The sequence below is a fragment of the Emydura macquarii genome, unplaced genomic scaffold, assembly GCF_026122565.2.
Source record: "Emydura macquarii macquarii isolate MOO-44397 ecotype Brisbane River unplaced genomic scaffold, CSIRO-AGI_Emac_v2 contig_2897, whole genome shotgun sequence".
Taxonomy (NCBI): Eukaryota; Metazoa; Chordata; order Testudines; family Chelidae; genus Emydura; species Emydura macquarii.
The window spans coordinates 44553636-44565693 of NW_027133034.1; the positions used below are offsets into that span (position 1 = coordinate 44553636).

At 43.6% G+C, this 12058-nt stretch overlaps 1 protein-coding gene across 1 annotated transcript; it reads left to right on the plus strand.

Annotated features, from left to right (window-relative positions):
• Window positions 1–6606: 6606 nt before the first annotated feature.
• Window positions 6607–9935, plus strand: LOC137166878 (small ribosomal subunit protein uS12). The gene is made up of 4 exons (XM_067568769.1): window positions 6607–6762; window positions 7201–7360; window positions 9299–9419; window positions 9742–9935. The coding sequence occupies exons 1-4, from the start codon at window positions 6759–6761 to the stop codon at window positions 9886–9888; spliced, it is 432 nt and encodes a 143-aa protein (XP_067424870.1). The 5' UTR covers window positions 6607–6758; the 3' UTR covers window positions 9889–9935.
• The last annotated feature ends 2123 nt before the right edge of the window (window positions 9936–12058 follow it).

Here is a 12058-nt window from a genome sequence, read left to right on the forward strand (position 1 = left end):
TGCCTCCACTCTCTTTTCCTCAAAGGGTTTCCCCTTTCCCTCCTCAAAATATCTCCCTTTTCATCCCAAAGAGGCTACTGCTGTTGCTGATGCCTGAGGAAAGTCCAGGCTCCTCCTTGCTCAATACCCTGTCTCTCTTCTCCCATTTGGGAAGCCGATGCCTCTGGGATGTTAGGTTTCCCATTCCTCTATCCTCCATGTTCCAGGACAGAAACTGCAATCAAAGGTAGAGACTCTTGTGGCCCTCCTCACTTATGTAAGCAAGGTCTGAGTGGCCCTCCTCACTTATGTAAGCAAGGTCTGAGTATGTAAGCAAGGTCTGAGTGGCCCTTCCCTGCTCAGCCAGCTGAAGGGGGGAGGGGCGGGCACTCTATGTGCATGGGCCCTGTATTTGCATGAGTACAACTCAGTGCTCAGCTTGATTACACTGTATCTGCATAAGCACACTGAGGTACTCAGCATGATGGGAAATGGTCAGTTTGAGTGATATTGGGTTAGAAGTCACTTTACTGTTGACTGCAGGGATAATTAAATGTTGCCCCCTTATTGTATGAACAAATAGTAGCAGAACTGTGCTTAGCCTGTTCTGATAGACGATTTGCTCTCATCCAAACAGAACTCAATACATTTGGATGCCAGAGCCCTGTGAAGGCAGCAGGGAGAGGATAGGGTCTTCCTGCCTGGGCTGCACCAGCTCTGATTAAGAGCTGCCCTCAAGCATGGATTGACTATCCCTTCGCACTGTTAAAAGATAGAATTAATGGGATTCCTCTTGGAGTCTTCGGTTGTGTAGGGACAGGGACAATGCTCCTGTCAGCAGAGGGTTTCCCCATGAACTGAGAATTAAAATCACTGAAAGCTGAACTCACTAGAGCTGAAATCACTAAAGGAACTCCGGCAACCTCAAGAGGCTGACAGCCAGCAGAGGAGCTAGTTGAGCCCCACAACTGGAGGGAGCCATCAGAGGGGGTGTGACGCTGGCTGAAACAGGGGGACCATTTATGATATTATTTAACATCTATATGTCAAAATTACAATAATTTATAAAAGATAAGCCATGTTAGGTACTGTTTAAAAGGTTATAATTTGCTAAGTATGATATTGTTTATGTCTATGTGTCATATTTGTATAGGAAGTTATGGATATGTTTAATGTATGTATTTCAATTTGTGCTGTGTTTCTGGGCAACACCCCAGACAGGATGGCAGCAGCAATAGCTTGCTTAATGGTCCATGAAGGAAACTCAAAGGTACAATGGGTCCAGGGGGAGAAGCCAGGGCTACACCTGATGAGTCACCAGGACTTACTCATGTGACCCTGGACTCCATCCTTTTTCTGTAAATTTCCACAAACAGCATGGCAAGGGCAAAGGGATATAAAAGGCAGCTGCACCACATCCATATTGTTGTCTTTAGTTTTCACCTACCTCGGGATCAACTCATCTACAACTAAAGCTGTGAAACAAAGCACTGAGACCCATCCAGGTACTGAATGTACACCAGAGGGACTATACAAGCCTGCAAACTCCACAATTCTAATGAAAACCTGACATATATTGATTTTCAAATAATTTTTATGTATCCGATTGCTTTAATCGTTTAACATTTCACTTATAGTTTGTTTCTTTCCTTTTATAATAAATCTTTAGTTTTAGTTACTAAAGGATTGGCTGGCAGTGTGGTATTTTGGATAAGATCCAAACTAATAATAATTTGGTAATGTGGTTGACCCTTTGGGGTCAAGAGAACTTTTTGGTAAAGAGCACAGACTTTGAAATAACTTATCCCTTTACTGGACCTAGTGGCTGATTGGGAGCCAGAGACTGAAATGCAGTAAAGGGTGTGTGTGTCTTTTGTTCTAGCTTCTTGATAACCACTGTGGGGAATCAGAAGCATTGTTTGTGGCTGGTTGGGGAGTCTGACTTCAGTGTCACCCATCAGTGCTGGGAGAACCTACTCTCCTTTTGCAGCCTGCTCTGTCCTTGGCATTTTCAGGTGGCTACCCTAGGCACAGACAGGTCACAGGGAACTAGTCAAGCCCCATGACCAGTGGGAGCCAGCACAGGGGGCTAGTTGAGCCCCGTGACTGGCAGGCGGCAGGAGCTAGCAGAAGGGGCTAATCAAGCCAAGTGAGTGGAGGGAGCCAGCAAAGGGGGCTAGCCAAGCCCCGCGACCGAGAGGTGGAGAGTACAGCTACGACAGGCAGTACGGCAGGGGAAGCAAGAAGGAAGAGGTGAAGGACATGGCCCCATAAACTCTTGGGTGGGGCAGGTTCTCCTCATGGTTTTTGGTTTATGAATTCTGTTTGCACTGTTTTCCCAAACCAGTGCTGAAGTTACTTCCTTCTTTTTATTAAAGGATTTACTTTCTACACTCAGACTCTGTGCTTGCAAGAGGGGAAGTATTGCCTTTTGGGGGTGCCCAGGGGAGTGTGTGATTTCCCAGGTGACTGGGTGGGGGCTTGAGCTGGTTTGGTGTTGCATCATTGACAGGAACCCCTAGCTATAGAGCCCAGCCCTTGTTGCTGCCAACTCCATCTGGCAGAAGGGTTACACTTACACACCCATACTGGAAGTCAATCACAAGCCACCTCAGAGGAGGCTTCAATCTGCTAAATATATATACTGTCCCATATTATTCGGCAGCTAATGTCAGATACCTCCTGATGTGATCACAGAAGAAAACCCTATTTGACTGATTAAGGGTTCCAGTCTATTGCATTCTAGATACAAGATTAAGCCAGGGGCTTTAGCATCTGCAACCATTAAGCTCAAGGATTTACCGTCTTTAATTAATTTTTCCTTGAGTGATACAAAGTGTATACACTAATCTTAAAATCCCTTGCCAGCTTGTGTTCAGTACTGCTATTACTACCAATTAAGGAGAAACCCCGAATACTTTTCATATGAGAATCCCAGCATGAAAAAAAGAGAAGGATGCGCAGATATAAGTGATATGTCAGGTGTGGCTGAAAACAATATTTGTTTTTGTTGAAGTACACAGTCAGATGTTTGTGGCCACAAATATAAAAAAAAATGCAGCAGAGGAATGCAGGGCCTGATTCTGGTGTTAAATCACATTGGGGGAACAAGGAGGGGCCACATATGCATTTAAAAATTAATAAGAACAACCATGAAAGTTATAGCTGTATCAGACTTTCCAGTACCTATAATTTTTATACCGTGGCAATGAAATTCTCTCTCCGCCTTCTTTACAAGACTATTTCAAAAGCAAAAAATAAGACACTGCCAGGTTTCACACTTGTACCTTTTACAGACTTCACACATGGGCTGCTATTTTCTAACTGCTCTTCAACATATGGCCTGGGGGGGGGGGGGGGGGGGGGGGGGGGGGGGGGCCTGTGAAAGAAAAATGCTAAACTGAGTATGATATAAGTCACCAGATTGGGTGTCCCATCACAGCAGTTTGTCTTTTGTATAAAGAGAAGACTTTGGAGAAGCATTTGGTGTGGGAGAATGATTCATGCTCTACACAACAGTAGATAGGCCAGTGCTAATTCAGTATTCGCTGAACCAGTATCTCATCTTCTGGCCCATTCAGTTTCTACAAAATATAAGACTTTTTTTTTATTTTCAAAAATTACTCTTTTAGTCCTTATATTTCCCGAGTAATATGCTGCCAAAATCTTAAACAGATTCCCACCAAAAATGGCCTTCTTAGTATATGATAAACCCTGTGTTACACGGGTGTATGTACTTGTTGAGAAAGTGAGAGCTTTGTATTCATTGGCTTGATAAAAATGCTTTTCCAAAACCACAACCAAGAAGAAAGGCTTATATTAACTTTTACTTTGTTCCTGAAAACAATACAGTACTGACTTTTACACTGGCTATACATGTAAGACATACAATGATAGTATAGCACAGTGTTCAATATATGTAATCTGAAGTATGCGTCGTGGTTAATACCTGCAAGGGCAAATACTGGGCATTTCCTCCTCCCCTGGGAATCTTTTTTGATAATATCTGGCCTTCAATGCAAATTGCACAATTTACAAAAAGAAAAAAAATGCTGTCAGGAGTATTTTTATGAGCTTCAGGAATAAGTAATTTCTGAAAGAACTGAATGAACAATAGCAGAGTGATGAACTCCACTGGAAGAAGAGCATCCCTGGCAGGTGTTTGTTCATCCCATTCTTAAAAACTTTTAATGATGGGGATTCCGCAACCCACCTGGGAAGCCTATTCCAGAGCTTTACTACCCTAGTTTTTGCTAATATCTAATCTATATCTCCTTTGCTGCAGATTAAGCCCATTACTTCTTGTCCTGCCTTCAGTGGACATAGAGAACAATTGATCACCTTCCTCATTATAACAAGTCTCATTCTAACAGCTCTTAACATATTCTCCCTGTTCATATAAGCCTATCACTGTCAAATGCCTAGCATCAGTACAGGCTGCAGACTTCTGCAGTGATTATTTATGACCTGACACACAGTTCAGAAGATTACAAACCAGGGACTAGTTCAGTGGGAGCTGAACAATTTATAAAACAGGATGCTACAACCAACATTTATGACAGACTACTGTAAAAGGTGCATGTCCTTAATTTATTTATATTTTATTATTAAGTATTTATACTCAGCGGTCAGCCAAGGAGGTCTGGTTATGCTACATATAACAAACCGGCCCCAGAAATGCTACAGAAAAACATGTAAGAACTGTCCCAACATATGGTAGCAAAAATTAATACAAATTCTAGGGAAAGCCTCCTTCTGACAAACATTCTACCCACATGCTGCCTAATTCTCACTCCCACCATAGATTGGGATTCTGTGTCAATTCACCCCTCTGCAAATCAGCTTCATTCCCGCAGTAGCCTGCTTCCCACACACTTAAGACATCCCTCTGCCAGCACCCTTCTCAATACTCCCAAAGACCACTCCCCACCCTTAGTATTCTCCACACAGACTGACCCCTATTCCTTGCTAACAGGCCTCCACAGGATGGGGACCGTCAAGCCTGTAGATAATGAAGGAGTGATTTCTGAATCAGAAATAGACCAAAGGCAACCTAGGTTTCATACTGAAACCACAACTACAAAAAAAGGTCCCTGAATTTGCACCTCACCACTGCTCCCTCAAATTCACACAACTGGAGGTAATGCAGATATGTGGTTCTATTTCCTATCCATCAATACTTTGAAAAGGAGAAGCATCCCATACCAGGAGCTAGCACAAGAGAAGGGCCCATTACCCACTTTTAATTCAAATGGAAACCCAAACAATGGAGTGTTGTCATTAACCTTATTTTCTTTCGTCAAACCTACAGCAGACCCAAGGAACAGGAAGAAAATAATTCTACAAGCAATTATCATGTGACCTTGAGCAAGTGTGTCCTTTGCCAGCATAGTAAAAAAATCTGATGGAAGGCGCAGGAGTTACAAGAACTCACAGATGGATTATAATGCATCCATATGGGAAGGAGCTTGTCTGCAGCCCAAATCCAATCCCTAAAAAGAAGCAAATTAAGTATAAACCTTCCTTAAATGGCAACTCAACCAAAAAAGGATCTAGTGTGGGAGTCACAAGGATCCCAGAGATGGCAAGCTAATGAGAACTCTCTTCCTATGAAGGTCATGGTGAGGAGGCTGACGAACAGCTTGCCCTCCCAAGTGGAATGATTGCTTGTACTAGAGAGGATCTTTGGCCTCCTTTTTAAAAAAAAACTGATCCCCAGACTGAAGTTTAAACAATCCAGCAGTGTTAATTTGCATCCTCCACTGAGAACAGACAAACATTGGACATTAACTTGATGATTGTGTCTAGTTGCAGTGCAAATATGAACTCATTGCCCAGTTTGAAGATGCAGAGAAGATGAATGAATAAAATATGCAGAGCAAAACAAATTCGCTCAGCTATAACAGGCAGAGATGGCTTGGGCTGTTTTTCTTTCACCATCCTTCATGGGCTGAGTATCGCCAACTCTTGTGATGTTATTGCAAGTCTTGTAACATTGGTGTTTTTCTGGCAGACTCAGTTCCTGGACTTGTTATGTGATAATCTCAGCTTCACTTTCAGAAAGTCCTTTTCTTTCCCTTGTGGTTGTGGAGAAAATGTGGAAAACGTGATCCCTAGACTAGAAGCACAGAGCGTGAACAGACACGTCAGTGCCGTTATCGGGTGACCATGCGATGTAAAGCCAGCCTGGTGATGAGCTTCCTGAACGCTGGTGGTTGGCGCTGCCCAGGGGGCGACCAAAGCCCGCGCCTCGCCGCCTCCCGCTGACGCCAACGGGCGCAGAACAGCGGCGGGTGCGGGGCGGGCACCAGGCCTCGGGAGGGCGGGTGCCACGAGGACACACAGTCGCCCGCAGAAATGGAGCAGGCTCCTTGCCCGCAGCGCCCCGTCCAGCTGGGGGCAGCCCCCTCGGGGGTGGGGAGGCTGCAGGCGGGGCAGAGACGCTCGGGGGCAGCCGGGGCACTGGGGGAGCAGAGCGCACAGCCAAGGGCCGCGGCGCGGTATTGTCACAAGCGAGGGCAAGAACGTCATAGCGCCTGGCCGAGGCCGCTGCGCGATGCATTCTGGGAGTTGTGGTTTCCCTGACAACAGAACAGCTCCCATTTCCGCGTGTGCCGCTTACTTCCCCCCTTCTCCGGGCCACGTGCGTTTTCTGTCAGGCGCGGCCTGGACGCCTCGCACGGGGTCCTGGGCCCTGGCGGCAGGCGGCGTGGAGGCGCCGCCGTGCATGCTGGGTCTTTCTCTCTGCGGCTCGGGCCAGCAGCAGCGCGACCAGCGCCATGGGTGAGCGGGGCTGAGCCGGGGCCGCGGCCCCGAGTGATGCCGGGGTTCCTCCCGCCTCTCCTCCGAGCACGGGGCGGCCCAGGCACCCCCGCCGGGCACGGCGTCGTTTCCGGGGGGCCGGGGCCCAGAGGCGTCCTCCGCCCGCCCCTGGCCGGGGATAGCGGCGTTGGCGCGGGGCTGGGGGTCACGAAACCACCGTTAACGTGCGGCGTCTCGCGCCCGGCGGGCCCGTCTCGCGCCGTGGGGGGACTCGTAGCGCGGCGGGGTGTCGCCGGCGGTAACAGCTACGCGCGTTACGACATTTTGAGCGATTTGCGGCTGGGCCCCTTGAGCCAGACACTTAGATTCTGCCTCAGGCTTCGCTGCGCGTGTCTCGTGTTTGCCTTGCGTGGAACTGACCGAATGTTTTTCTGTGTCCTGCCAAATTCTGTTGCTCAGGTAAGTGCCGTGGGCTTCGTACCGCGAGAAAGCTTCGCAGCCACCGTCGTGATCAGAAGTGGCATGACAAGCAATACAAGAAGGCCCACTTGGGTACTGCCCTGAAAGCCAACCCCTTTGGAGGAGCTTCCCATGCCAAGGGAATCGTTCTGGAAAAAGTGTAAGTGAAATCCAAGTTCATATTGATGAGACCAGCTGTGAACTTTTACTGTTTCTCAGCCTTAGCATGTGGTAAGGTTGTTTTGCTCCATCTAATAACATATGACCATTATATATTTGCAGCCTTTCTTAATTTAGCCCTAACTTTTTTTTATGCAAAAAGTAACCCTGATTTCTGCACCATCAGTTGCCTTTTTTGAAGTCATTAAGGGCAGAGTTTCAGGCTTTCTCTTCCTTTTTATAGTTGGTGAACATAACAATTAAGTGTGGGTCATCAAATACCTTATCTAATTTAAACAGCACAGTTTCAACATTATGGTACATAAACACCTGAAAGACCAGTGGTTCTTAGATAGCTGTATTTGGAATTTAGAGGATTATGTTTGTAAAATCTTGTTAGTGTTCCTTTATGCTTAACAAACATGAACTATGCCTGCAGTTGCTGATACCTCTTTTTCCCTAATTTATTTCTTCCCAAGAATAAGAATCAATAAATCTGTGCTTGGTCTGGGGAGTTTTGTAACAAACATGCCATGGGCATCTGCTCTCCGGAAAGCAAATATAAACTTTTTAGGCTACTAGGAGGGGAAAAAAATTAGTGTTCCTTTATGCTTAACAAACATGAACTATGCCTGCAGTTGCTGATACCTCTTTTTCCCTAATTTATTTCTTCCCAAGAATAAGAATCAATAAATCTGTGCTTGGTCTGGGGAGTTTTGTATGTGATCCTTCAAAAAGGGGATGCCATGGGCATCTGCTCTCCGGAAAGCAAATATAAACTTTTTAGGCTACTAGGAGGGGAAAAAAATCCTGTTAAAGGAAATCTTTAATGACAAGTGAATTTCAAAGGAGCTGTTTCTGTCAGTTTGAGTCCATTGAAAAGTTGTGTATTTTGGTTGTGACTGCCATTTTAATAGAAACATAGAAATGTAAGTGTGGAAAGTATTGAGAGATCATCTAGTCCAGTCCCGTGCTTGAGACAAGACCAAATATATGTACACCAGCCCTGACAGGTGTTTGTCTAAGCTGTTCTTAAGAAACCTCCAATGACTGAGATTCCACAACCTATCTTGAAAGTCTATTCCTGTGTATAATTATCCTTATAGTTAGTTCCCCCTAAATATCTAACCTAAAGCTCTTTTGATTAAGCCCATTACTGCTAGTCCCACCTTCAGTGGTCATGGAGAGCAATTGATCATTTGTCCTCTTTATATCTGAAGACTGTTACTGGGTTCCTCTTGCATCCCTTTTCTCAATACTAAACATGCCCAGTTTTTTCACTTGCCCTCATAAGTCAGGTTTTCTAAACCTTTATCATTTTTGTTGTTGTTCTCGGCAATTTGTCCAACAAATGGGAAGGCTTAATCCGGCTCCTTGGACCATTTGGTCATGCTATTAGTTAATGATGCAGTGTTTTTTTACTTTGCAGAAGGATGTTTGGTTTTATGAGATGTATTAAAACAAATCAGGTCCCACAAGAAACAGAATTCAGAAGATGAAAAATTGTTTCTAGATAAATTGTATTTTTAACAGTGTTGGTTAAATAAGTGTCAACTTTATTTTACCAAACAAAACACTTTAAAAATTAGAAGTGGCAGTTTTCTTTATGAGTATTCCTGAATGTGGAGACTGAATCAGAATTGGGTGAGTAGTATGGACATAGAGGGAAAAGAGGTGGAAGGCTTCTGCAACTGTACTTGAGGAGAAGAGTTGATACACCGTAAGCGCTGCAGCTTTTAATTTGAAGAGCCAGCTCTTGGTTACAGCTCTGTTGCATTTATTAAAGAAACTGCTTCTTTTGTGCCACTCTACTCTAATTACAAACACTGCAAGGAGGTTTAGAGATTTATTCTTAAATTAGCTTAGTGATAACTATATACATTATGTAATTGATACCAGCAGATGGCTACTTTTAGTTATATTACTTTTTTCATTTCAGTGGTGTAGAGGCTAAACAGCCCAATTCTGCCATCAGGAAATGTGTCAGAGTTCAGCTGATCAAGAATGGCAAGAAAATAACAGCCTTTGTTCCTAATGACGGTTGCTTGAACTTCATTGAGGTGAATAATGAATCCCTAAAATTTTTTGTTGTGAATTGGCTCCATGTAATACAGCTCAAAGTTACACTATTGGCCCTATCTGTCCAGGGGCACTTGGTCATCTGTAGAAAATTATTATTACTGTCTGCTTAGTTATATTATTTTTAAATTTCAAACAAGCTAATCAAAACATGTGCAGTTACAGTACATTACATGTAAAGGGTTTGTTCAACCGGTGCAACTTGCTTTTCTAAATATTCTTAAACTTTTTTTATTTGGATTCTTGTTTGACTGAAAATTGTTTAACTGTATTTAGTAACAATCTTCTTTTCTTTCGTTCTAGGAAAACGATGAAGTTCTAGTCGCTGGCTTTGGTCGGAAAGGTCACGCTGTTGGTGACATTCCTGGTGTTCGCTTCAAAGTTGTCAAAGTAGCCAATGTTTCCCTCTTAGCTTTGTACAAAGGCAAGAAAGAGAGACCGCGATCATAAATTCCTGCTATGCCATCTAGGGTACTAATAAACTTCAGTTTGATAAATGTGGTTTTTCATGTTCTTCATGGAATGAAATATTGGGGCACATGTTCTGGTGAACAGTTTTTGAGTGCACTGTTAAGCAAATTTGAGTTATGAGATTTGTCTGCAAACTCAGCATTTGGAGTCTGAATCAGACAAGCAGAATTATATTTCAGAGGATTTTTAGAATCATTTAAAAAGATTAATACTATTGAATATTAAGTTTCATGAAGTCTTCAACTTTTAAGACAAAGGGCACTCTCAAGTCAAATCACTTGCTAGAAAACATAATTAACTAGAACTGAAAGATGAGTATCTCTGAAGTCTCTCAAAAGCTTATGCCTACAAATATTAAATTTGTTAGTCTTTAAAGTGCCACAGAACTCTCGTTATTTTTCAGCTTGTTTACTTTGTGTGTTGAAAGCAATTAAGGAATATTCATTTTCGCTGTTTAACTCTATATTCTCCTGCTTGGGTCTTTTCACAACCCAATAGAGAAGGAAAGAACAGGACCGCAAATTGTCAGGGGGCTTCTGGAATAGGCATATTTTGAACTACTTCAACTCCATTTTTTAAAAACTGAATGAATTTCAAATGGAGATTTCCTGTTTTAAAGAAACTTGCTTTTTGAAGCACTTAAAATATTGTGCTAGTGCTTGAAAACATGAAACTATTTTTAACTGAAAATTACTTTTACTCTCTCAACTAAATTAAAAATATCCCTGTATAAATGCAGAAAAGTGGATGTTCACAATTTAACATGTGGTTAGATCTAATATCTTTACTAAAGCCACATCTACACTATAAAATTATGTTGACCTAACTCCAATCTGCATATAACCACCTGTTACCAGATTTGCCCTTCACCTTGGGGTATGCTCATTTATTAGGGTTATTACCTTCCTGGAAGGGGGTGTGATTATGGTTATTTTCCTGGAAGGGGGTGTGATTCTATTAATGTACTGCTTATGTTACTTGTGTGTTCATATGGCTACAAGCTCCCTCCCAATGGAGCTATCCTGCAGGACCTAAGTTTTTCAGAGCTGGGTTCCTCTAGCCCCAGATTCAAATAAACCCCCCACAGATACACACATACATTTCAGATTAACTGAGTGCATCTGAGCAGACCGGGCTATCAGCACTGTCAGCTGACCCCTTATGCGTCCCTGAACTCAGCAGGCTGGGTGACACCACACTTTCAGTGGCCACCCTTATATGCCCCTTTGCAACGCACCAGAATAAAGCAGGCTGGGTGCAAACAGCACTGTTTTGGCTACTCCCCTTAATTGCCCCTGGACTCAATCAGGCTGGGTCAAACAGCACCTTAAGCCGCACCCTTATTTTCCCCTGGACTCTGTAGGCTAGGCAGAGTAGCACTTCTCAGCTGTCCTCTTCAGATGCCCCTTTACACCACAATTGTTCTAACAGTAACCCCCTTGATGAGCAAACCATAGGATTTTTGGGCACTCCAGAGATCTTTGGCTTAGGTAAGAGAAGCGTTACTACAGAGCAAGATAGGGACCAAGAACACAAAGGAGTAAAATAAAGTTTGGAGAGTGAGAGAAAGTGACAACCAGCTTGATTATAACAGTTATTTTATTGCTAGGTATATAAAACTTATGATACTAATAGTAATACCATACAAGGAGAGAAAAACAATCAAATGCTTACAATACTACACAATTACAGTTGGGGTATTGGAGAAAGCTAGTCCAGGTTTGATTACAAAAGTAAAAAGTTATACCTGGACTAAGAGAGAGAGAGAGATAAAAGGTATGCTCGGGGAAGAAGGGGATTGATCTCACCACTCCATGCAGCTTAGAGGTTCCCAGGAACAGGCTGGTCAACTTAGGGTCTGGAGCACTTTGAGTCTGGCAGAGTTCCCAGCAAGATCAGTCAGGAAGAGAGAAGGTTACAGTGGAACTGACGGAGAATTTGGATCCAAGCATCAGAACAGAGGTTTGAGCTTTGATAGGGGATTTGTAGATGCCAGGTATGTTTATGGATAAACAATGTCGACAAAAAGAGCTGATCCTTCCTGGAAGGGCGCTTTTCCTTGAGAGGGAGCTCATAATGCAACCAGGTTTCAGTGTTTTGCATGTCAATAACTAGAATGGTCTGATAACTGCAGAGCTGGATGTGTACA

Coding starts and splice junctions, on each gene's coding strand:
- LOC137166878 (XM_067568769.1), top strand. Junction 7,361..9,298: donor GGAATCGTTCTGGAAAAAGT/GTAAGTGAAATC, acceptor TTTTCATTTCAG/TGGTGTAGAGGCTAAACAGC. Junction 9,420..9,741: donor GTTGCTTGAACTTCATTGAG/GTGAATAATGAA, acceptor CTTTCGTTCTAG/GAAAACGATGAAGTTCTAGT.